The sequence below is a fragment of the Typopeltis vanoorti genome, chromosome 9 (genome assembly GCF_054136105.1).
Source record: "Typopeltis vanoorti isolate ZY-2024b chromosome 9, IOZ_Tvanoo_1.0, whole genome shotgun sequence".
NCBI classification, from domain to species: domain Eukaryota; kingdom Metazoa; phylum Arthropoda; class Arachnida; order Uropygi; family Thelyphonidae; genus Typopeltis; species Typopeltis vanoorti.
The window spans coordinates 5,115,721-5,139,743 of NC_143557.1; the positions used below are offsets into that span (position 1 = coordinate 5,115,721).

The 24,023-nt window shown below is 35.0% G+C and overlaps 1 protein-coding gene across 1 annotated transcript in view; it reads right to left on the minus strand.

The window, feature by feature from the left end:
* The window catches only part of eIF3l (eukaryotic translation initiation factor 3 subunit l), a 310,545-nt gene that overhangs the window by 250,271 nt on the left and 36,251 nt on the right, over window positions 1–24,023 (minus strand). Inside the window, exon 3 of the mRNA XM_090398519.1 lies at window positions 18,028–18,172. Within this exon, the coding sequence (XP_090254645.1) occupies window positions 18,028–18,172 (145 nt within the window). The remainder of the gene's footprint in view (window positions 1–18,027; window positions 18,173–24,023) is intronic.

Sequence of the window (24,023 nt, forward strand, 5' to 3'; positions counted from 1 at the left end):
TAAATTAAGGATTTTTATTTTGGTTCTAAAGGTGTCTGAAGACTCAATCTTAATGAGTTCATAGCTAATAGGTTAATTTAGAAGATAAGATGTATATGTGAAATCCTTAGATATGAATCTGTGTGCAAGTTGAATTTGTAGTTTAGTTTTAAGGATTTATTCTTTGCTCTTTTTATTTTGAAATTAAGAGTTACCACTTGGAGTGGAGGGAGCAATTTATTGATGGTGCAATGACAGGATTATATATATACAAAAGAAAGAAAGTAAATCAGAATTTTAATACGTATATCTTACAATATCCTTTCATCTCCACTAATATTGATATCGTGTCAGACACTTTTCAAAATCTACAAAACTGAATGAGTTATCCTTGTTACATTCCTACCATGTATTTTTTGAATGATTTTTCAAGTACAATACATACTGCATTAATTATTTATAAATATTTTATCATTTTATTTTGATGCATATGTGTTGCAAAATGTTAGCACTTACTATAAATTAAAGTGATACCAAACTTGGTATCACTTTTGGGTCTGGTTTACACTAATGAGACCTTCAAATAAAGGTTGAAACTGGTCTGGGTAGTGGCCTTTCCAATAATGAATAGCATTATACATGTCCATAAGGATATGTGCATTGCATTATGGGATATTAAGGCATTAGCCTCTATATACAAGTAGCCCAGTCGTGAAGTGACTTCACGTACAAACTTGTTTGCTTACGATGGGATAAAGGATGAAACCAAGAACATAATGTCTTGGCATCTTTAATTTATAGTATAACCAAGTAAAAACTTTCAACATCTATCTCTAATCTGTTAGCACTTACTAATGTTGACATCAGAGCAGAGCAATTTCAAACCCCGAAACTAATTTTCTTCAGTGCACAGAGGTTTTTTTAGAAGCATAGCACAAGAAAATCCCAAAGTTTTTAGATGATATTTACCTCTGGACAAAAGCATATGTTGATAGCAATATCACAATTTGCATGACTTAATGTTTGTTTTGGTTTTAGAATGCTAGATAACAACAGCTGGATAGCTGAGAAAGAGCAAGTTTGAAAATTGGAAGTTATGGAATAATATAGATCCAGAATTTTCATAATTTAAGGAATAAAACAGAGGTTTTATTTAAAAAGTGCATGAACATACATCTATTAATGAAAACTGATCTGATCTTTTTCAAGGTACTTCTTACAGGAACCTGTTCAAGTGATGAAGTAAAAGAACAGCTGACAATTCCTACTGTCATTGGTGACTGGAACAAAAGAAACTAATATGTGTACCTCCATAATGTTATGTTATGCAAGAACATAACATTATGGACAAAGTTATGTCACATGTTAAAGTGGTTTTTAATCCTATAGATAGTAGTCACCTATTTGAGTATATATAGATATTTGTCCTCCAGGCAATTCGGACCACAATCTGTGTTGATTTCTTCTCCCATGAAGCAACATTCATACAGTTGTTCTCATTCATGTATTGTCTTGCAATGTAACAAAGCCAAGTGAGGTTATCTTCGGGATTTCTGTGCTTCATTTTCTCGGATTATTGTTTACAGTTTTCTAATCAAATTTGCACTGAGTGAATCACCGAAGCAATTCTTACTGTTATGGAAATTTATTTCCCATTCCAATTTATCTCCAGCTCTTCTGTTTATACCAATACCCAAAATAGCAGCAAGCAAATTATCAGCACATCCAAAACTAATTTTTAAACAGCTAAAAGCAGGAAACCAGCATCATGTCCAAATGGTAGCCATGCTTCTGCTGCATTGTTAGCCACAGAAAAAACTAATCTCCTGGTTTCTAATTTTTCTCTAATTCCTTTAATGATCTTGGTGAATGTCCTCCTAACACATAATATTTAATGTCCTTTTTATTTTTTGCTAAAAAGAGAACGACAAGAATCTTGTTCAAAAAGTCTCCTCATCCTGTTGTATTTCTCAGATGGTACTGATGGTTTGTGCTCCAGAGTTGATTCCTATCCTGTTTCTCTCTCTCCTTTAATTTTCTTTCACTTGATCAAAGACTAGATATCACAGATATGAGGGGTCTGAGAAAAATTAGGAGAGTAAACGGATGTCATCAATGGCAAAATCATATTAAAAATGAAGATATTAGAAAGGAACTTGACATTATCAGCATTCAAGAATGTGTTAGCAGAGCTATCTAAGGTGGTATGGCCACTTAAATAGAATGGGTGAGGAAAGTTTAGCAAAACAGGTGTTTGATGCCAAGAAAAAGACCCAGAGAAAGACCAATTCAGTCAGGAGTGCCTTAGAAGTACAAAATGTTAGATATGATAATATAGGAGTTTACACAGGTAATCGACTGATTTGTAGGGAAATTGTTGATAGAAGATTAATAATAATGCAAACTAAATCATGTACTGTTGCCATAATAACCTGAACACCCCTTGGGGATACATACCAGGAAATTGATGATGATTTATTCTCTCCACTGGTATCTATTCTACAGACCTGGAAATTATCTCATGTTCAATGAATTCCTTGAATTCCAACAAATCTCTACTATCTAATTATTAAATTATTCTAAAGTGCTGGAGTAAATCATTAATTCTCTATTTCACCATTATGAATTATGCCAGTATCAATGAAAAGGGGATCTTCTTGCATGTTACCTGACTTTGGACAAATAGCAACAGTAATTTTAGTAAAACTATGAAGTATTTCTTTAGAACCTAGGCACTCAAGGAAATTATCATCAAAATACTTGAGCCATATTTTGGGCTGGGGTGCTTAAGGGTCAAAACTGTATAACTGAGAGGAGACCTCCACATAGCCTTTAAAGGAATGCAGAGAACCGACCAGGGCTTCTGACCTAATGTCCAATCCTCACCTTCTCGTGGTGCACCCTGTTGGGTATCTACTTGGATACTGAACGGACGAGGATGGACTGGCAATTTGGGATTTAGCCGATCAAATTGTATTCTTATTGGTTAAACCAAAATATAGAATGATGGTACAACATGACAAAATTTCATGCCAGCTGGGGCGTCGCCCGTTTAAACAAGGCCCCCGTTGTTTTCGCCAGGGAACCAGGGCGAACAGGGAAAAGTCAGCTACTGGAACAAATCTGAAAATAAACACCAACTCAACATCACCAGAGTTAAAGATCGGTACTATCAACGTAAGAAGCCTGAATGGCAAAGAAATGGAACTAGCTGAGGAATTAGATAAGTACCAGATCGACATAATAGGGGTGACTGAAACAAAAAACACCAAAACTGGTGAGATCTTTCTGAGCAATAAATACAAAATGTTATATTCAGGCAATGACAATCAAGTAAAAGAAGGAGTAGCCATAGTATTCAACACAAAATACGAGGCTAATCTTCTTGAATGGCAGTCAGTCTCAAGTAGAGTAATGTGGGCAAATATGAGAATGGGGAACTGGACAATGAGACTTATTTGTGCCTATGGTCCCACAGAAGGTTCTACTAAGGTAGAAGCGGAGGAATTTTTTGAGGCTTTAGAAAAAGCATCTGACACAATGAAAAATGAAAAGTTGGTCCTTGTTGAGGATCTAAATAGCAGTGTAGGAAATGATTGTGAGACATACAAAAATATTTTGGGAAAATTTGGAGAAAAGAGCAAAGCTAATAATAATGGCAAATATCTGTTGGATTTCTGCTCAGGACATAGACTGGTTATTACTAACACCATGTTCCAACATAAAAATGTGCACAAATTCACATGGAGAGAAGAGGCTAGGAATAAGAAAAGTCTCATTGACTATGTTATTGTTGATAGTGATGTTTTCTCTCTGGTGCAGGACACCAGAGTGTACAGAGGATTTGAAATTGGAAGTGATCACTATTTAGTCTTGAGCAGGATAAAATTGAATTTCATATTGAAAAGAATAACATGTAAAAAAGTTTTAAAGCGAATAAAAGTTGAGCAGCTCTCAGATGTGAACTGTAGGCTAAAATACACAAAGATTATTGAAGAAAAAATGAAAGAGTTTGAGAACAGGAATCAAACCTTGGAGATTCAGTGGCAAAATCTGAAGAAAACACTGATTGATTCTGCCAGAGAGGCATGTGGTGAAGTTATCTGTAAGGATAAAAAAATCAGAACTCCCTAGTGGACACAGGAAGTTAAAGAGGCAGTGAAGGAAAAGAAGAAAGCATACCAAAAGTTCCTGTCAAATAAGTCAGCTTGTGCTCTTAGAGAATACAGAGACAAATGCAAGAATGCTAAACACTGTGTAAAACTAGCTAAACAAAAGTCATAGGAGGACTTTGGCAAGAATATAGAAAATAAATATCAAGAAGGTGGCAAAATATTCTGGAGGTTGTTGAAGAAGCTAAAGAATGGAGGAAAGAGTGCTGTAAAAGGAATTAGAGATGATAAAGGTGACATGAAAACGAGAGAAAAAGATATCCTTGAAGTATGGAGTAATTACTTTGAAAAACTGCTAAATGAAACAAGCAGTGATGACAGCACAGTGGTAAAAAACACTGACCAGGCATGTAGTCAGAAATACATATCCATACTAGAAGTAGAAAAAGCCATCAAAGGCTTGAAATGTGGAAAGGCAGCAGGAGTAGATGATATTCGACCAGAAATGCTGAAGTATGGTGGTATAAGAGTCTTACAGTGGCTGCACTGCATAGTTCAGAAAGCCTGGATAGAGGGACGAATTCCCGATGACTGGAGTAGAGCTCTCATAGTATCCATATATAAAAAAGGAAATAAAACTGAATGTGAGAATTACAGAGGTATTTCCCTACTGAGTGTTCCTGGCAAGATCTATGCAAGTATACTTGAGAAACGGTTGAGAAGAATTGTGGAAGAAAAGCTTGGTGAAGAACAAGCTGGATTCAGACCAAATAGAGGCTGTCAGGATCAGATCTTCACTTTACGACAAATAGTCGAGAAAGCATGTGAATATAACAAAGATCTGTATTTAAGTTTTGTCGATCTGGAAAAGGCATATGACAAGGTGCCAAGAGAGAAGCTATTCAATACGCTGCAGTTTTAGGTGTCAATGGGGCATTATATCAAGCAATACTTAGTCTTTATTTGAGTTGTAAGTCAGCAGTTAGAATTGAAGGAAGTACAGGAAGATGGTTTAATGTTAAATCTGGTGTGAGACAAGGATGTACATTATCCCCTCTGTTATTCATTATCTATATGGATCACATTATGAAGGAAAGTGGTATTAAACATGATATCAAAATTGGAGATGTTAATGTCAGCTCTTTGCTTTATGCAGATGATGTTATATTTCTAAATAAATCTGCTACAAGTCTGCAAGATTCTCTGACTAAATTGAATAGCTGTTGTAATAGATATGGTATGAAGGTCAGCAATAAAAAGACAAAGACAATGAAAATAGGCAGAATCATTGAAAATGTCAACTGTGTTGTGAATGGAGAACCTGTGGAACATGTAAAACATTTCAGCTATTTAGGCACGATTTTGACTGAAGATGGTAAATTAAACATAGAAATAGACAACAGAATAAGCAAAGCTGGTATGGTGGGAAGTCAATTGAATAAATTCATATGGAATAAGAGAGAAATTAGTCGGAACACTAAATTAGCTGTGTACAAGACAGTGTTCAAACCAGTTTTAACTTATGGATCTGAGAGCTGGGTCAGAAGTAAAACACTTGACCAAAGACTAGAGACCACAGATATGAGAGTCTTGAGAAAGATTATAGGCATGAACAGATGGCATCAATGGCAATATCATATTAAAAACGAGGATATTAGGAAAGAACTTGACATTGTCAGCATCCAGGAATGTGTTAGCAGAGCTAATCTCAGGTGGTATGGTCACTTAAACAGAATGGGCGAGGAAAGATTAGTAAAACAAGTGTTCTCTGCCAGGTTGGCAGCAAAACGACCTAGAGGAAGACCAAGATATAGGTAGATTGATACTGTACAAAGTGCTTTAGACGATAGAAATATAAGATCTGATAATGTTGGAGTCTTGACAAGTAACAGACTGATTTGGAGGAAAATTGTAGATAGGAAATTAATAATGATGTAATTTTTTCATGTAGTACTATCATATCCTGTACACCCCTTGAGGGTACATGGCAGGAATTTGATGATGATGATGATATTTTGGGCTTTGTGTGATATTTTTCAATGAAATCTTTTCAAAAGATTCTGTGCATATATTTACTAAGTGTAAAGAAATTAAGCAGCGTGACAGTTTTTTTTGATTCATGTATAAAAACAAGATGACTCCCATTGGAAGCACTCATAATAAAACAAATATAAAACCACAATACTTCTTCTGCATACTGTATCAAAAAAGAACTGTCCAATGCGTCCTGAGAAACTATATAATCAGTTTTATCTGTTACAACTTGACTTCATATAAAGGAAATGAATCTGTTCATTTTGGGATAACTATTGGTTTCCCCTCATACAACTCTTATCCACATTTTCAGCTTAAGAAATTCTTAAAACTATTTTCTCCTGGTTGGCTGAGTGGTTAGCGTATCTGCTCTCCAGCCAAAAGGCTGCAGGTGCGAATCCCACCGTGGGCATGGATGTGTTGTGATTGTCTGTGAAAATACTAGTGGTGGCGGTGAGCTGTAGATGCCGCTGGTGTATATGATGGTTGCGGTTCGTTGTAGTTGGTTGGTGGAGGAAAAAAGTTGTAGAGTAAGTGTGCCCTCTCTCGATGAGTCATTGAATTCCCTGGAGGTGTCATGTAATAATAATAATAATAATAAAATTCCAACTCCTTTTGAACATCATCTCTTTTTCTCCAACTGTTCTATTTTTCTCTTCTCTTCAGAGAAAATTTCTCTAATTTCTCTAATTCAACTTCCTCTTTGGAAATACAATGTTTGTGCAAGCACACTACTCCTGACATGATAAGCAACATGAATGTCAACTGTAAATAAGACTAAAGTTCTTCAATGGTGTGAAGACGTTGTCTCTCTCTCAGTTTATGTTACAGAAATAAAAAACTACACTAGAGGCGAGTTCTTTTTACAAATAAAAATATCACACTCAAATAGTTTTTGATGGGAAGTAAATAACAAAGCTTTCTTCTATAAACATTTGTAATTACAAGAAATAATGCATTTGTTTTTATACATTTTGGAAATGTTTAACTACATGATAAATAATAAAACCAAAAGTTATCCTTTCCGTTTTATTTAATTATATCAAATTCAGTTGCAGCTAAAAAATTAATGTAAGATAATCAGATATTGCTAAATAGCAGATATCCTACACGATAGAACATACACCATATTAAGTGACAAAGGCAACAGAGAACAAGAAATGGATTACCTCATGGAAGTCCTACTAAAGAATGGCTATAACCTTAATAGTCTCAATAACATTTTACAAAGCCCATTAAATGCATCAGCACATATAGAAGAAAACAGACCACACATAAAGAAACACCATAGATAAAATTGCTAACATGTTAAAGTAGCAGAAAGAAAAAATGGCCATCACACCTTTGATTAAAGTCTCCAGGATACTGAGGACCCTAAAACAACCTCCTTCACCATATTAAAGATGTAGAGAAAGGCAAGCAGACAAATCCAGCTTAGCTTTTTTATGCTACCGAAAAGGATCAGGTACTTTGGCAACTGACAAGAATGCCAAATAATGAATTCAAGTAAGCAGCTTCTTTGACATAATGCAACAAACATCAAGTCCTTATTTTAAACCAACTATAATCAGCATGCAAAAAAGACCTACAAGTTGGGAACTAAGTTATTATAGACATATACAGCCCAGCAAAAGCCATGCATTTGAAATCACAGAATGATATGCACTCTCAATTTTGACAATTTTATACATGACAGTTTATGTTTTAGAAATTAATCTGCTAATGTAAATATTTCCAAATTGAAATATTTCATTCCTGATGATGTAAAAGGTGCACTGTCCAAAATACTACACCATATTTCTTACAGGGGTGATGATGTAAGTTAGCATCAATGTAATTGCCAGTATGAGTTGGTTTTACAGAGAATTGTGGACTGCCATTAGGTTGACAAAGAATGAACGTCCAGAAAAAGAAGAATGGTGTTATCTTCTTCTTCTAGTGTAAATTTGATACTTGGATTTACTGAATTAATTTTCTCAAGAATTTCAAAAAAATGCATGGAGATTAGACAAAGAAGAGTTCTAAACAGCAAAAACATCACCATATCTTTACCAAATTGATGGCTCTGGTGAAAAAACATTGAGAATATGCTGTTCAAAAATTCCATGAAGTAATTAGTTAGAGAAGGGCTTCCAAAAAAAACATCAATGTTAGCATCAATGTAATTGCCAGCATGAGTTGGTTTTACAGAGAATTGTGGACTGCCATTAGGTTGACAAAGAATGAACGTCCAGAAAAAGAAGAATGGTGTTATCTTCTTCTTCTAGTGTAAATTTGATACTTGGATTTACTGAATTAATTTTCTCAAGAATTTCAAAAAAATGCATGGAGATTAGACAAAGAAGAGTTCTAAACAGCAAAAACATCACCATATCTTTACCAAATTGATGGCTCTGGTGAAAAAACATTGAGAATATGCTGTTCAAAAATTCCATGAAGTAATTAGTTAGAGAAGGGCTTCCAAAAAAAACACTGCCTGTGGGCCAGATGCAGCCCACAGGGAGATTTTGTGTGGCCCACCAGTGGGTTTCACGAGCAAAAAAATTAAATAACAATTTGAATCGAATGAGTATTAGATATTTTAATTCTATCACTAATCAATAACCTCGATGTTGGTAATATTATTTGGCATCTTTACATCACTATATCCCACGTGTCTTTCAAATATTAGATGTGTCAAAGAAGCGCTCTTACACTGTTTTGTTCCAATGTGCATGCTCCAGATGCTCACGGGGAACGTGCGCATACAATTAGTGTTGTTGATTTGTTCAGCTGTCGACTTTGTGTCATTGCTGCTCACCAAATTACTAGATACACATTGCGATGCAGCCCTTTGATAATGTTTTTTTTTTTTTTTTATGTGGCCCTAGGATTACCTAAGGTTGGACAGCCCTGATGTAGGCCATAGAGCACAAGAAATTTGATGAACAAACAAGCTTACTTAGCATTTTCTCCTTGTAGTAATACTGGAATTAATAATTCCAAATACAGAAGCTTAATGTCTATTCCTTTTGTGTTCATCTTGTGATGACATGCACATCATTCAATACTAAATTATGTTATTCATTTTTGAATTTCTTTCAAATTTAATGTCCCTGTTTCAAAGTTACAGAAACAAAACAAAAAAACAAGCGAGCTGCTAATATAAAATACAAGATGTTATATTCTGGCAATAACAATCAGATAAAAGGAGTAACTGCTGTATTTGGTACCAAATAAGTACTTACTACTTATTCTCTTCATTCCACCTGGCACATGAGGGCATAATAGCTACAGTACTTGACACTAAATATAAGGATAATCTTCATGTATGGTAGACAATATTTGGTACAGTGATATGAGCAAATATCAGAATGCCAAACCAGACAATGTTTGTGTCTATAGTCTCACACAAAGTAGTAGTAGTAAAGAACTGAAAGAGTTCTTTGAGCTATTAGAAAAGGCAACTGACAAAGAAAAAAGAAAGTTAGTCCTTGTTGGAGATCTAAACAGCACATTAAGAAATAATAGACCAGACATAAAGCAATGCTTTGTGAAAGTTTGGAGAAAAGAGCAAATCTAATAATACTGCTAAGTCCGTGAATGTTCTGTTCAGGACAGACTAGTTATTACTAACCATGTCCTAACATAAAGATGTACACAAATACACATTGAGAAAAGACAGAAATAAGAAAAATCTCATTGACTATGTTATTGTTGATAGCAATATCATTATCCTGGTTCAATGCACAAGAGTACAGAGAAGATTTGAAATCAGAGGTGATCACGATTTAGTTTTGAACAAGATAAAGGTAAATATATTGAAAAGAAAATTGTGTAAGAAAGTTTTTAAATGAATCAAAGTTAAGCAACTTTCAGAGGTGAACTGCACATAATTTCAAGAAAAATTGAAATAACTTGAAAACAAAAACCAAACCTTGAAGTTTCAGTAGCAGACCTTGAAGAAAGCACTAAATTAATCAATCAAGAGATGCAAGTGACGAGGTTGTCTGCAAAAGACAAAAAAAACTGGAAATTATATACTTAGTTAATCCTTTATCAAGTGTAAGCTCGTGGCAAAGGTGGTATAACTTCACATCACTTGCCTTAGTATCCCATAATGCAAAGCACATCTCCTTGTGGACATGTATAATGCTATGTATTATGGGAAGGGTTACTGTCCAGACCAGTTTCGACCTTTATTGAGGTCTCTTCAGTGGGAGCTAGACCCAGAGATGATACCAAGATTGAAGTAATGCAGAAGTCATACTTTATTATATGAGTTGCCAAAAGGTGTCTCACCTTATTATTAAAATCCTTCAGATTAGAGAATGATGTTGGAAGCCTTTCTGTTGTAAAAACTTTTTTCCACTTTCACGGCTCCCACTGAAGAGACCTCAATAAAGGTCGCAACTGGTCTGGGTAGTGCCCCTTCCCATAATGCATAGCATTATACATGTCCGCAAGGAGATGTGCTTTGCATTATGGGATACTAATGCAAATGATGCGAAGTTGTACCACCTTTGCCACGAGTTGCTCCTGTCCTGTTAATACTTCAGGCACAAACTTTGTTTGCTTACACTTGGATAAAGAATTTATATAGTTTCTTGTGGAAAAAAGTGGAAAAAACAAAAAACTTCCAACATCTTTATCTAATCTGGAGGATTTTAATAATAAGGTGAGATACCTTTTGGCAACTCATATAAGAAAATATGACTTCTGCATTACTTCAACCTTGGTATCACCTGTGGGTCTAACTCCCACTGAAGAGACCTCAATAAAGGTTGAAACTAGTCTGGGTAGTGACCCTTCCCAAAATGCACAGCATTATACATGTCCACAAGGAGATGTGCTTTGCATTATGGGATACTAAGGCAAGTGATGTGAAGTTGTACCACCTTTGCACACAAGTTGCCCCTGTCCTGTTAATACTTCAGGCACAAACTTTGTTTGCTTACACTTGAATAAAGGATTAACTAAGTATATAATTTCTTGTATAACCAAGTGGGAAAAAAAAAAAAACTTCCATAAAAAACTGGAACTCCATGGTGGACTAAGGAAGTTAAAGAGATAGTCCAAGAAAAGAAGAAAGCATATCAAAAGTTCTTAGCATGTATGCGTGGGCTCTAAAAGCACACAGAGAAAAATGTAAGAAAGTGAAGCAGGTGTAAAACTAGCTAAATAAGTTATGATGAGAAGATTGGTAAGAATATAGAAGGTAAATATATATAAGGAAGGTAGCAAAATATTTTCTGAAGGCTATTAAAAAAACTTAGAAAGGGAAAATAGAATACTGTAAAATTAATCAGAAATGATAAAGGGGGACATGAAAACTGAAGATTTTCAGTTCATGTCTGGTGTAATTACTTTGAAAGATTGCTAAATGAAACAAGCAGCGATAGAACAGTGAGAGAAAATATTCAAGAGATATTAATCAAATATATCATTACTTGAGAAAATGCCATCAAAACCTGTCATTTGGAAAGGAGGAAGCAAAGCAGCTGCAGTAGATGATATTCAACCAGAAATGCTTAAGTATGGAGGAATGAAAGTTGTGCAGTGGCTGCAATGCATAATTCAGAGAGCCTGGCTAAAAGGTCAAATTCCAGATGATTGAAGTAGTGCTCTCATAGTAACCATCTTTAAAAAGGAAAATATAAAACTGAAATGTAAGAATTATATTTCTCTAATGAGTGTTCCTGGTAAGATTTATGCAAGTATACTTGAGAAAAAGTTAAAAAGAATTATTGAAGGGAAGCTTGGAGAAGAAGCTGGATTCAGCCAAATGGAGATTATCAGAATTAGACTTTCACTTTAGAACAAAGTTGAGAAACCATGCAAATATAACAAATTTCTGTATTTAAGTTTTGTATATCTGGAAAAGGCATATGCCAAGAGAAAAAAGCTGTTCAAAATGCTAATGTTAGGTGTAAATGGAATATTATATTGAGCAATATGTAGTCTATATTTGAGTTCTAAGTCAATAGTCATAAGTGAAAAGGAGGTATAGGAAAATAGTTTAATGTTAAATCAGGTGTGAGTCAAAGGTGCAAGTTATCCCCATTGTTATTCATCATCTACAGTAGATTCTGGTTAATGGGGGCAGCCATTTTATTGGGATAAGTCTGGAAGAACAAAAACAAAATGAGGATATAACAAGCATTTGCTTAATTTATTTGGGATACAATGCCATTTAATTGGGCCAGTTAGTAACCTCTACCACATGAAGTGTTAGAAAAATTATATAATCTTGATTTGAAAATTTTTGTGCTGATAACACCTGCAATAGTGATGAAACAGGGCTATTTTATCATGCTATATTGGATGGTTCCCTGTGTTATGAATAAACATGCTACATTGCTGGGAATAATAGTATTACGCTCTTCAAAGGAACTATGAAATGAAAGCTGTTGTTGGAAAAAGGACCAGGCATTGATACTTGAAAGCAATTAGAATGGAGAGTTTACCAGTTCAGTACCATGTGAACAAAAATGCATGGATAAGATCTGAATTTTTTAAGAATTGGCTTGAGCTGGGATATGGAATTACAACAGAAATCAAGAAAAATTTTACTGGTTCTTAACAACTGCTACGGAGGTCAGCAAAAGGAAATTTTTATGAATAATACAGTTTATGGCCAATAGTTGTCAAGGAATAAGCAATAAGACCATTCAAAACTGTTTTGAATGGTCTTATTGCTGCGGTTTTAAGCATTCAATCATGGATATGCAGGATATTGCCAATAGTGAAAATTATGTTCCATTAGACGTAAACCACATCAGAAATTATGAAGCGTTTGCATCCAATGATGATGATCTTCAATATTATAATGAAAATTAAGATTTTGAGAAGGAAATTGAAGCAAACCACTGGAAGACATTAGAAGAAAAAGAAAGTGATGAGGATTACAGTTAATGGGTTAAGATTTTATTTCATGCTGGAAGGCAATGTTATATCTGCACTAAATACCCACAATAAAGACAATTCCAACAACATCATTAAAGGCTAAGAACCACATGCATGTTTAATACATATATGAATGAAATAATGTTTATGGCAAATATTTTTTTACTTTTATCAAAGTTGATTGTTTATCTATAAGTCAGCAAATTTGCTATGGGGAACTGATTGGGAAATAATTCTCGATAGGTGGTGCCTGTGAATAAGTTTCGTTACAATTGTGCTCCCAAATTTTATCGTAATTGCAAGTATTTTTTTGTGCAAAATAACCAGTAAAAGGAATACAGAGGGTACTAAGGAGTCAGTTACTTCTACACAACATGTAAGTACCAGAGTCCTTCATATCAGTTATTTTCAATTAAAAAAAAACAGCCACGTGAAAGAGCCCAATATGCCTACAACAAAGGCCAACAACGAAAGATTACTTCTAGTCCCATATCAATACTTTCTCGTCCAAAATCTGAAAGTTGGAAACAAAGCTTGAGATGCCCGACGACCAGCAGCCAACCGCAAGTGCATCTGTACCCACTAACGAACTCCGTGATTTAATCACATCAACGGTACACGTGTCGCTCGAGGCCGAAAACAGGAGACTCGATGCCATTATTCTGAGCTTTCCGGAGGAAAATGGTAAATCTTTGAAAGAAGAAGTTAGCGAACTAGCAGGTGAATGCAACTTCGATTCCAGGAATATTATCAAATGTCATCGCTTCGGTCCCATAAACAAAAGAAAGGACAGAACGAACTTTCCACGTCTCGTGAAAGTGATCTGTGATATACCAACAAACACTTCCAAATTAATAACGGCGATAAATAGCAAGCCAAAGGACAGTTGCCCCCCCAATCACGCGTACATGCTCGACCTGACTTAACCTTTGAACAAAGGGAACAAAGAAGGCAACTCCGAAGACAGCTAAAGAAAAATGCCAAAATGGAGATAACAGCTGGACCATAGACTACAAACAAACCAAACTAGTGCAAAAACCAAGTGACACTACTAATAGCCACCAAGGAGACCAGTATGCAGGCACTGCATAGGAAACGTGCAAGACCCTTGCAGTCAAAGCCATGCCTCACAGAACCTTGCATATCCACTTCACCAACATCCGTGGTCTCAACTCCAACCTTAATAGCATTCACTATCATCTACAGTCAACCAAACCCCACCTACTCTTCTTAATAGAAACTCAAATTTCACCTTCCCCCTGGCACCATCCATCTCAAACATCCAAACTATTCACTATTTAACTCCTTTCAACCAATAGGTGGTGAGTGTGCATATATCCGCTCGGACATACCCTGCCTAAGGTATGTCAGAGCACCTAACCTAGAATCACCCAACTTTGACCTTTTTGGCTAAAAATTTATCTCCTGTCTCTATCGCTCTCCCAATACCACCAACCACTCTGGCATTATAACAGTGCCAAATGGGACAGCCTCCGAGATTACTATGCTAGATTCCCATGGTTGGACTATTGTTTGCAGTTTTCCAATCCAAACATATGCACCAAACACATCACCAAAGTAACACTGAACTGCTGTCACCTATCCAAACCCTGGTTCTCCAAAAAATGTGCCAAGGTTGTACTAATGAAAAACCAGGCATACCACAACTGACTGAAATTAAGAACTCCATCCTCCTTCAGTGCCTATACTGAAGCCTGAAACAGATGCAAAAAAATCATCAACGATTCCAAAACAGAATCTGAACAGGCAAAAAGCAGGAAACTTGCAGCCTGTCCTAGCGGCAGCCATGCCCTTTGGTCTCTTGCCAAAGCAATCGGTCATAACTTTTGCCCTATACTACTCCCACCTCTATCATACCCAGATGGCTCAATTGCAACATCACCCACAGAAAAAGCTAATCTCCTGGCTTCACACTTTGCCTGCAATGCACGTATAACTGACAATGGCAAATTCCCCCCCCCCCCCCCCAGTCATTCCAACTTCCCAACATACAATGCCCCTTGTATCCTTGCCAGAAAGAGGTCTGTGCAGCAGAATTGACTCCTATCCTATGCCATCTGTAAATACTATCTTACTCAACTAGTATATATCCCAAAGCCTGGAAATTGGCTTTGGGATATTCAATTGGGATAATTCAACCCATTCCCCAAAAAGGGAGACAAATCGCAGCAATCTAACTACCACCCTATCTCACTCACCTCAATCCTATCTAAAGTGATGGAGAAAACCATCAATTCTCAACTACTACTCTACCTTGAAGGTATCCAATTATTAAGCGACCACCAGTACAGATTCCACCGATGCCAATCAACAGGTGACCTGCTCTCATATATCACCCATCTCTGGACATTTACCATGAAAAAATTTGGTGAATCCCAAGTAGTTGCACTCAATATCTCTAAAGCCTTTGACTGAGTCTGGCACAAAGGCTTACTAAGCAAACTTCCAACATTTGGACTGTCTCGGGACTTCTACAGATGGATTGCCAGCTTCCTGTCTGGACGCACACTATGTGTAATGGCAGATGGCTCCCTATCCTCCCACTATCCAACTAATGCTGGGGTCCCACAAGGTTCAGTTCTCTCACTGACCCTCTTCCTCTATACATCAATGACCTACTTCAGTTGACCTCCAATCCAATACACAGTTTTGCAGATGACAGCACATTGCACTCCTCCCTTTCATTTGATAAACCTTACCCTACACAACTCACTTCAACCCACAGAACATCAACCACATCTTCCCTTAACGCAAACCTCCAAAACATCCTCCGATGGGGCTCAGATACCCTTGTCAACTTCAACACTAGCAAAACCCAGCTCTGTCTTATTTCCCACAAAAAAGAACCATTTTCCCCAGTATTATTTTTGATAACACTTAAATCCTCAGACAAGATAAAATTTCTCTTCTCGGAATTACTATGACATCAGGCCTCTCCTGGCAAAAACACATCACAACCATTGCATCCTCAGCTTCCAAAAAACTAGGCTTTCTCTTTCACTCAAGACATTACTTCACTTCAAAACAGCTGTTAACCTTATACAAATTGCAAATCAGCCCAGCTATCGAATAATGTTCTCACATTTGGAGTGGGACTCCTAAAAACTCCCTCAAAATGCTTGACTCAATACAGAATAGAGCAATTAGACTGATAAATGATCCAGCTCTTACTGACTCACTCCCCCCACTTTCACATAGACGTTTAGTCTCTGCAATTTGGATATTCTGCAACTATTTTCATGGAAAATGCTCATCTGAAAGAACATCAATAATTCCCCCACTCTGTATTAAACCCATTGGAACAAGTACAGCCACCTCTCAACATCCCTTGACAGTAACCCACAGAACAAGTTTCTTTTCCTCATCCCTGCTACTGCTGTACTGTGAACAGTCTTCCCCCTGAGGTATTTCCCAAGGAATACAATATACAGGCTTTCAAATCGAATGTTAACAAGTTCCTCCTTTCCCATCCCACTACCCATATACAGTACTAAAGTACTATACTTTGACCAGCCAGCCTCTCGTATATGGGCCCAACATAAAAAAATATCAAAAACTGGAGATGTTAATCTGAGCTCTTTATGCAGATGATATTATATTCCTAAATAAATTCAGTACAAGTCTGCAGGATTGATTCCCTAACTAAACTGAAAACTGTTGTAATAAATTTAGAAGATCAGTGATAAAAATAGGCAAAAAATTGAAAACATCACTACGTCCTAAATGGAGAACTTATAGAGCAAACATAAATTTCAGCTATTTAGATAAAGTTTCAGTGAAGATGGCAAATTAAATATGGAAATAGACAAAAGAATTAGCAAAGTGGTAAGACAGGAAGTTAACTGAATAAGTTCATATTTAATAAGAGAGAAATTAGTCAAAATACCAAACTAGCTGTATACAAGACATTGTTCAAACCAGTTTTAACTTAGGGAACTGAGAGCTGGGTTAGAAAGACTGAAGACCCAAGATATGGAGAGTTCTGAGAAAGATTAGAGAAGTGAGAGGGTTGCATCAATGGTAGTATCATATTAAACATAAGGATATTATGAAAGAACTTGATAAGATTAGCATTCAGAATGCATTAGCAGAGCTGATCTCAGAGAGTTAGATTGCTCAAACAGAATGGGAGAGGAAAAGTTAGCAAAATAATTGATTTTTTTACCAAGATAGCCGGAAAAAGACTCAAAGGAAGACCAAGTTCTAGGTAGACAGATACAGTAAGAAGTACCTTAGAACACCGAAATATATAATCTGCTAAAAATTAATTTGGAGGGAAATTGTTGATAATAAGTTAGTAATGATGTAACCTGTACATACAGTACTACCATATCCCTATACACACTCCCCCTGATGATACATATCAGGAATTTAATTATAAGAAATCTCTTGTTTAATTCAAGTTGTAATTTTTCTTTTATTGTTGAGTTTGTGTCCATTTATGTTTGTTTGTTTTTGTTTCTCACAGCTTATTTGAATCTTACTGTATACTACATGTTGGTCGCTTCCAATGATGAAGGTGCTGAAATTCAAACAGTCCTGAAATTCATTTTTTCTCTTACTGAGGATAAAGTCAGTTTCACTAGTTCTTCCATCTGAACTTTTCTGTGTTCACTTTCCATGTATTTTTTTCTTGAAAAAAGTATTTATTATAGAGATTTTCTTTTTCTGCATATTTCATTAATCTTGCTCCTCTATCACCTCTTGTCATATTATCCAACAAAATTTCACAAGCTTTCAACTGATTCTTATGTACCAATTTTGGAATTGAAGCCAATGCTAATTTTGAAATGGTGTTTTTCACATAAGCATATTTCACTAGTTCAGAATCATTTAAAAAAAAATATTTTTTTTTTTTTTAAGTAACCACAGATTTACTGCTTTACTCAATTCACACACAGATTATACATCCTCTTAAGTGAAAGAATGTGTTAACTGTCTATGTATACAGAGTATTACAGCATAAAATAATTCATTCCATTAAAAATTCACCTACCTGTTTTCATAGAGACTTTGAATTTTATAAGCATTTCCCTCCTTTATAGCTTTCCAAAGATAAATTAAAAAACTACGTACAGCTTCAGGTACTTTGTAAGTTTGAGCATACTGTCTTTCATATTCTAAATCTTGCCTTGGATCACCTTGAGAAAGAAAAATAGTTTTGTACTGAAAAGTAAGACTTGTTTAAAACAGTCATAACACTTAATTTAACATCTGTATTAAGACTAAAACCTTGAATCTTTCAATTTCAGTGAAATCAATTTCAATGAAATATTACTCAAATTTCTGGAAAACAGAAGAATGTCATCAAATAACAGATCAAGTTCATATCTGTTTCAGACAGAACACAATCTACTTTCACACAGCAGTATGCTAGATATTAAGATATTTTATTCTTTTTATTTATTCTATTGAATGATAAATGCACGTAAAACACAAGAAAGATATTTAATTAACCAAATATTTCGGTCTGGAAATAGCAGACCATCTTCAGTGGTATTACAAGAACAGTTTTAAAAAATACAAGCTAGAATACTAACAATAGATCATTAAAAATAGAACACGCCGCTATTTAGTATTCTAGCTTGTATTTTTTAAAACTGTTCTTGTAATACCACTGAAGATGGTCTGCTATTTCCAGACCGAAATATCTGGTTAATTAAATATCTTTCTTGTGTTTACGTGCATTTATCATTCAGTCTTATGTCACAAGTATCCTTAAAACAGCAAATATTTATTCTATTATTATATTCTAATAAATGACAGAATGGAATTTAGTTGGAATTATGACCAATGCAACTGAGACCATAACATCAGTATATTACTTTGTATATGTTTATTGAGCATTCTCTGATTAGCTACTTGAAGAGGAACAGCCTTTGTCAACGTTCCTTATGTCCTACACATTGGAATTCTGCTTTTCCAATCAAAGGACAAATATCATGTAGTTCTTATGATTACTATGCTCGAGCAGCTCTGTAAATGATGGATATCACACATTAAAGGTGATATAGATGTATGGACATTTTTTTTTAAACTCAGAACTTATTCATAGCCTAAATTAATTTTCCCCCCTAATCAAAACTCAGGAATAACACAGTGCAAGTCTACAGTTGATTCAGAATATTTACATGCATGATCCCCCCCACACACACACTTTAAGCTAATCCCATACATGAATTTCAACTAGACCTCTTGTAATTTCATTACCTATTTTAGAAAAATTGTTACTTAAGAAGCTATTAGTGATATCAATGTACACGATGGTAAGAATGATAAAAAAAAACTTTGCTACTCTTCAAGAATAAACTAATAACATTTTCATAAGCCATGCAACAACAAGCAGAACTTGAATATTTCTGGTAAATGTGATAGTCAAATCCTTGCAGGTCATCTGAAATAAGCCCTTGCATTTCATTTATAGAAACATTTACAGAAGATGGCAGTGAGTTGTATATGAAAATCATGTGAAGAGATTTATTTTCAGTTAAAAGAAGAGCTTCTGCCATTCACATCTTAAAGCTGCTGGCAGTACAATAATGACAAAAAGAATGACATCATTTCTACACATCCCCTCACACAGATTCTGATCAAAACACATAAGCTATTGGCAGTACAATGGTGACAAAAGGGATAACATCATTTCTCACTTTCATTACACATTCTGATTAAAAAAAAAAAAAAAAAAATTCTTTCTGAAACAAATGCCTTTATCCATCATAAGTTTTGTGAACTTTAAAACTTCTATTCCATCTTAAGAAAAGATATCGCTGGACAGTTTAATCTTCAATTAAACTGAATTATATTTTTAAACTAAGTTTTTTTTGTAGTGGGAGAGATGGGGAGGAAGAGTAGAAAATGAAAAGTTCGGCATGTGAAAATTTGTTTAACATATTCCAATTTTTAATGTCCTTCAAATTATCTAAGAGATATATCTAGCCTGCTCATCTATTTTTGACTCGAAATGAAGCAGAACTTCAATTCCTCCCTTTATAGGTAATAATACTGTATTTTTCGATAGATAATGCAAGCAGTATACATTTGAGAGGGTTGTGATGTAAATCAAATGTAATAACAAAGCTAAGGTAGAAGAAGTATTACTTAATATTAATTGAACATTACACTATTCAAATCCAAAAAATTTTTCATCACACTCAATATTGACAATAGTGACAACTCCACACAAGTTTTCTCTGAGAAACAAATGAAATTTAGCTACTTTCGCTTCCCAGTCGCAGGGGAAATTTTTGTCCAACACTAGTGGAGGAGTGCACACTTAAATTGTTTCTCTTCATAAATCCAAAAACCCAAGATGGGTAGGCCTTGAAATCCTTTATATTATCGTTTTGCGCAATTCTTTTCGATTCCTGCAACACACAGACAGTATATATTCTCATACCTTTAGCTCTCTTTCACTAACAACCCAATCAAACAGTTTTTTTCTATGGCTGGCCAGAAGCACCTTCTAAACTTTATAGGACGTTTCCTCGTATGTAAACATTTCAGGACTGTTTCAGCCTTTCGCCATTCATGAACACTACTTTCCCCAACACTGAACAATCTACCTGCTTCACGATTTCCTTTTTCCTTTGCCACTTCTACCACTTCAAGCTTGAAATGGCTGTGTAGGATTTTCTTCGAGAAGTACTTCTGTCTTCCATGGGTAATTCAGATCTAATAACAAAATATAAACAAATAATGATTTACTTAATGAAATATTTTAAAACAGGATGTTCGGAATAATCGACCACTGCTACTAGCAATGCATGTGCTTTTAAAGAATTCTTCCGTCCTCTGTCTGTACTTCCTAACTCTACCACTAGTTGGCGCATTCGCGTTACCTATACATCAAAAGGAGTGATGAAAATGTTGAGGGTGCGCGTTATCTATCGAAAAATATGGTACTTTCTATGGAAGATATGTTAAGTGTTCTGTGTATTGAGAAAAACCAATAAAACCGATACACATTCTATATTAAAATTACTGGATTCAATTTGTTAACTAAGGCCTTTGAAATTCACATCAGAACAGGAACAACCAAAATGTTGAAATTTTCGTAACTCAATGAATGAAAACATATTAGAACCAGTTTACCATACCAGCAAATATTCAAAAACCTGCATTTTACTTCTTACTTACCATATAATATATAAAAGAAAGTTATCTTAAAACGGTTCATTAAACATTTACAAGTAGTGCCTTTTTTGGGATGGTATGCAATATGCAATGGAAAGGCATGCCGGCACTTTTATTAACTGTGATGAGACTATGGATGCATATTTAAAAATTTGTAATATTCAGTCATTTTCATTTGGATTTTGGAAATACCTAATTAACAAAATGGTTTAAGAAAAATTGAAGCATTTGATGAATGCTCAACCAATATCAACAAGTGAATGCAAATGAGGATTTTCACAAATGAATCTGATCATTAGCAAAACCAGAGCGTTCACTGATGACAAAAACAATTTCTTCACTACTATTTGTTAAAACTGTATGACCATCACTGATATGTTTCTATCCAACAATGTCAATTTCTGTCTGCTTAGGAAACGACATTCAACAATAGACACAAACAGTAAGTAAAGAAATCGAATCATCAGGTACATTGTACCCTTATATACTCATGCAATAAATTTATTCTTAAATTTGTGGTAACTTTCACCAATTGGAGAAAGATGTAACATTTCATTTACCACAATATCTTCTGATGAGATAATCAAATCCAAGACTGCAGATCATTTGTGGCTTCTGTTAGATCAGGGTGGACAGGGAGACATGGCAAGAGAAGTGCAGATGATTGTTTCAAGAGTAGATGTGTGAGTGTGCAAGAAAGGATTAGATAATCAAGGATGTGAGAATGATATTTTAGGTTTGGGAAGGGATGTAATATCAGTGATGATAGACAGGAATGGGGAGGAGTCATACCTGAGAAGTTGGTTTAGTGGGACTTGTTATAGAAACAGAAATAGCAGCAAAAACCATCCACTCCATCACCCCTCTTCCCCAAAGCAAATATTCCCACTTTGAATTATCATCATTGAATTTTCTAACATGTGCCTTTCAATGGGTGAATAGGATACTATGACAGCACTATATAATTAAGTTTACATCACTATTTCCTCCAAATTAGTCTATCATTTGTCAGCCACTCCAATATTGTCAGACCTTATGTTCCTGTCTTCTTGAGCACTTCTGATTGAAGTGTGGAAGAGCAAGATTAATTCACCTGATCTTCTTCCTGCAACCTTCACAACAACACCTGTTCTTGTTATCTTGAATGCTAATAATGCAAGGTTCTTTCCTAATATGTAATCATTCTACCAGTGATGAAATATGTTCACTTCCCTAATTTTTCTCAGAACTCATATTTTTGGTCTCTAATCTTTGATTACATGTTTTATTTCTAACCAAACTCACACTCAGATTCATAAGATGAAGCTGGCTTTTGTCTTAAATACTGCTAGTTTAAAGCTGTGGCTAATCTCCCTCTAGCTCTCTTCTTCCATATAAATTAAATTCCCCATCATATATAGGCAGAAGTATTGAAATTATCAACTACATTGTGCATTGTGAATGGAGAACTTATAGAATACGTAAAACATGTCAGCTACTTAAGCATGATTTTTAGTGAAGATGGTAAATTAAATATGGAAATAGACAACAGAATCAACAAAGCTGGTATGGTACGAAGTCAGCTGAATAAATTTATATGGAATAAGAAAGAAATTAGTCAAAACACTAAATCAGCTGTACACAAGACAGCTTTCAAACCAATTTTAACTTTAACTGAGAGCCAGGTTAGAAGTAAAACACTTGACCAAAGACTGGAGACCACAGATATGAGTCCAGATGAACAGATGGCATCAATGGCAATATCATATTAAAACTGAGGATATTAGGAAAGAACTTGACATTGTTTTGCTCTCCCCACCTTCCATATAACAAACAATTTCATCAGACAATATTCTATAACACCCATTCACTAATCACATCGCCCCTCTTTCTCCTGTTAACCAGAATCTGTAATTCACATATTTGCCATCTGTCCTCATATTCTAAATTTCAAAATATCCCAATATAAACTTTGTAACTCTTTTGGATCTTTTCCACAACTTCTCTATCTCCTTGGAACCCAGAATACCAAATCATCATATCTGTGCATAACTATCCAGGTGCAGTCTTATCAAGGCCTTATAAAAAGGCAAAATAACTTCTTATCCTTACATATCAAATTTACTTCAACACTGCATTTATCCTAAGTTGTATTTGCAACTTTTGTTGTATGACTTTTGAACTTCAAATTTCTATCCACCATTATGCCAAGATCCCTAGCCTCATCTGTTTTTTGTAACATAACCTCGTTAATATAATATACCACTGGAAATTTCATCATGCCAATGTGCATAACTTCATACTTACTACTATTAAACCAGCCATTTTCGTTTGCCCAAATTTCCAGCCTATTTAAATCATTCTCTAAGTGCTGGATATCAGTAGCATCCCTGATTGCCTTGCCTACCCTTTGCATTATTAGCAAACAATTGCATATCTCCTGTTAAACCCTTCCTAATGTCATTAATATATAGACTGAACAAGAATGGTACACCACTGGTTACCTTAAATCTGATGAGCAGTGGTGTACACCCCACCGTATACCACTTTTTGATATCTGTCTGTCAACCATCCACTTATTCAAGTCAAGAGTTTATATTAACTATAAATTCACACATATGCAACAATAATTAACTTTTTAAAAATATGTAAATATTTTATAAAAATTTTATTTTATATAAATATACGTAATCATTTTTAAAGTGATCTGTCAAATACAAAGGTATTAATATTTCAAAAGATGCAGGCATCAAAGCATTTGAAACAAGCAATGTGAATCTCAATAAAAAATACCTAACATTACTTGATAACTAATATTTAAGGAATTGACAGCGTATACTAGAAATATAGATTAAATAAACTTTAATATATACTTTC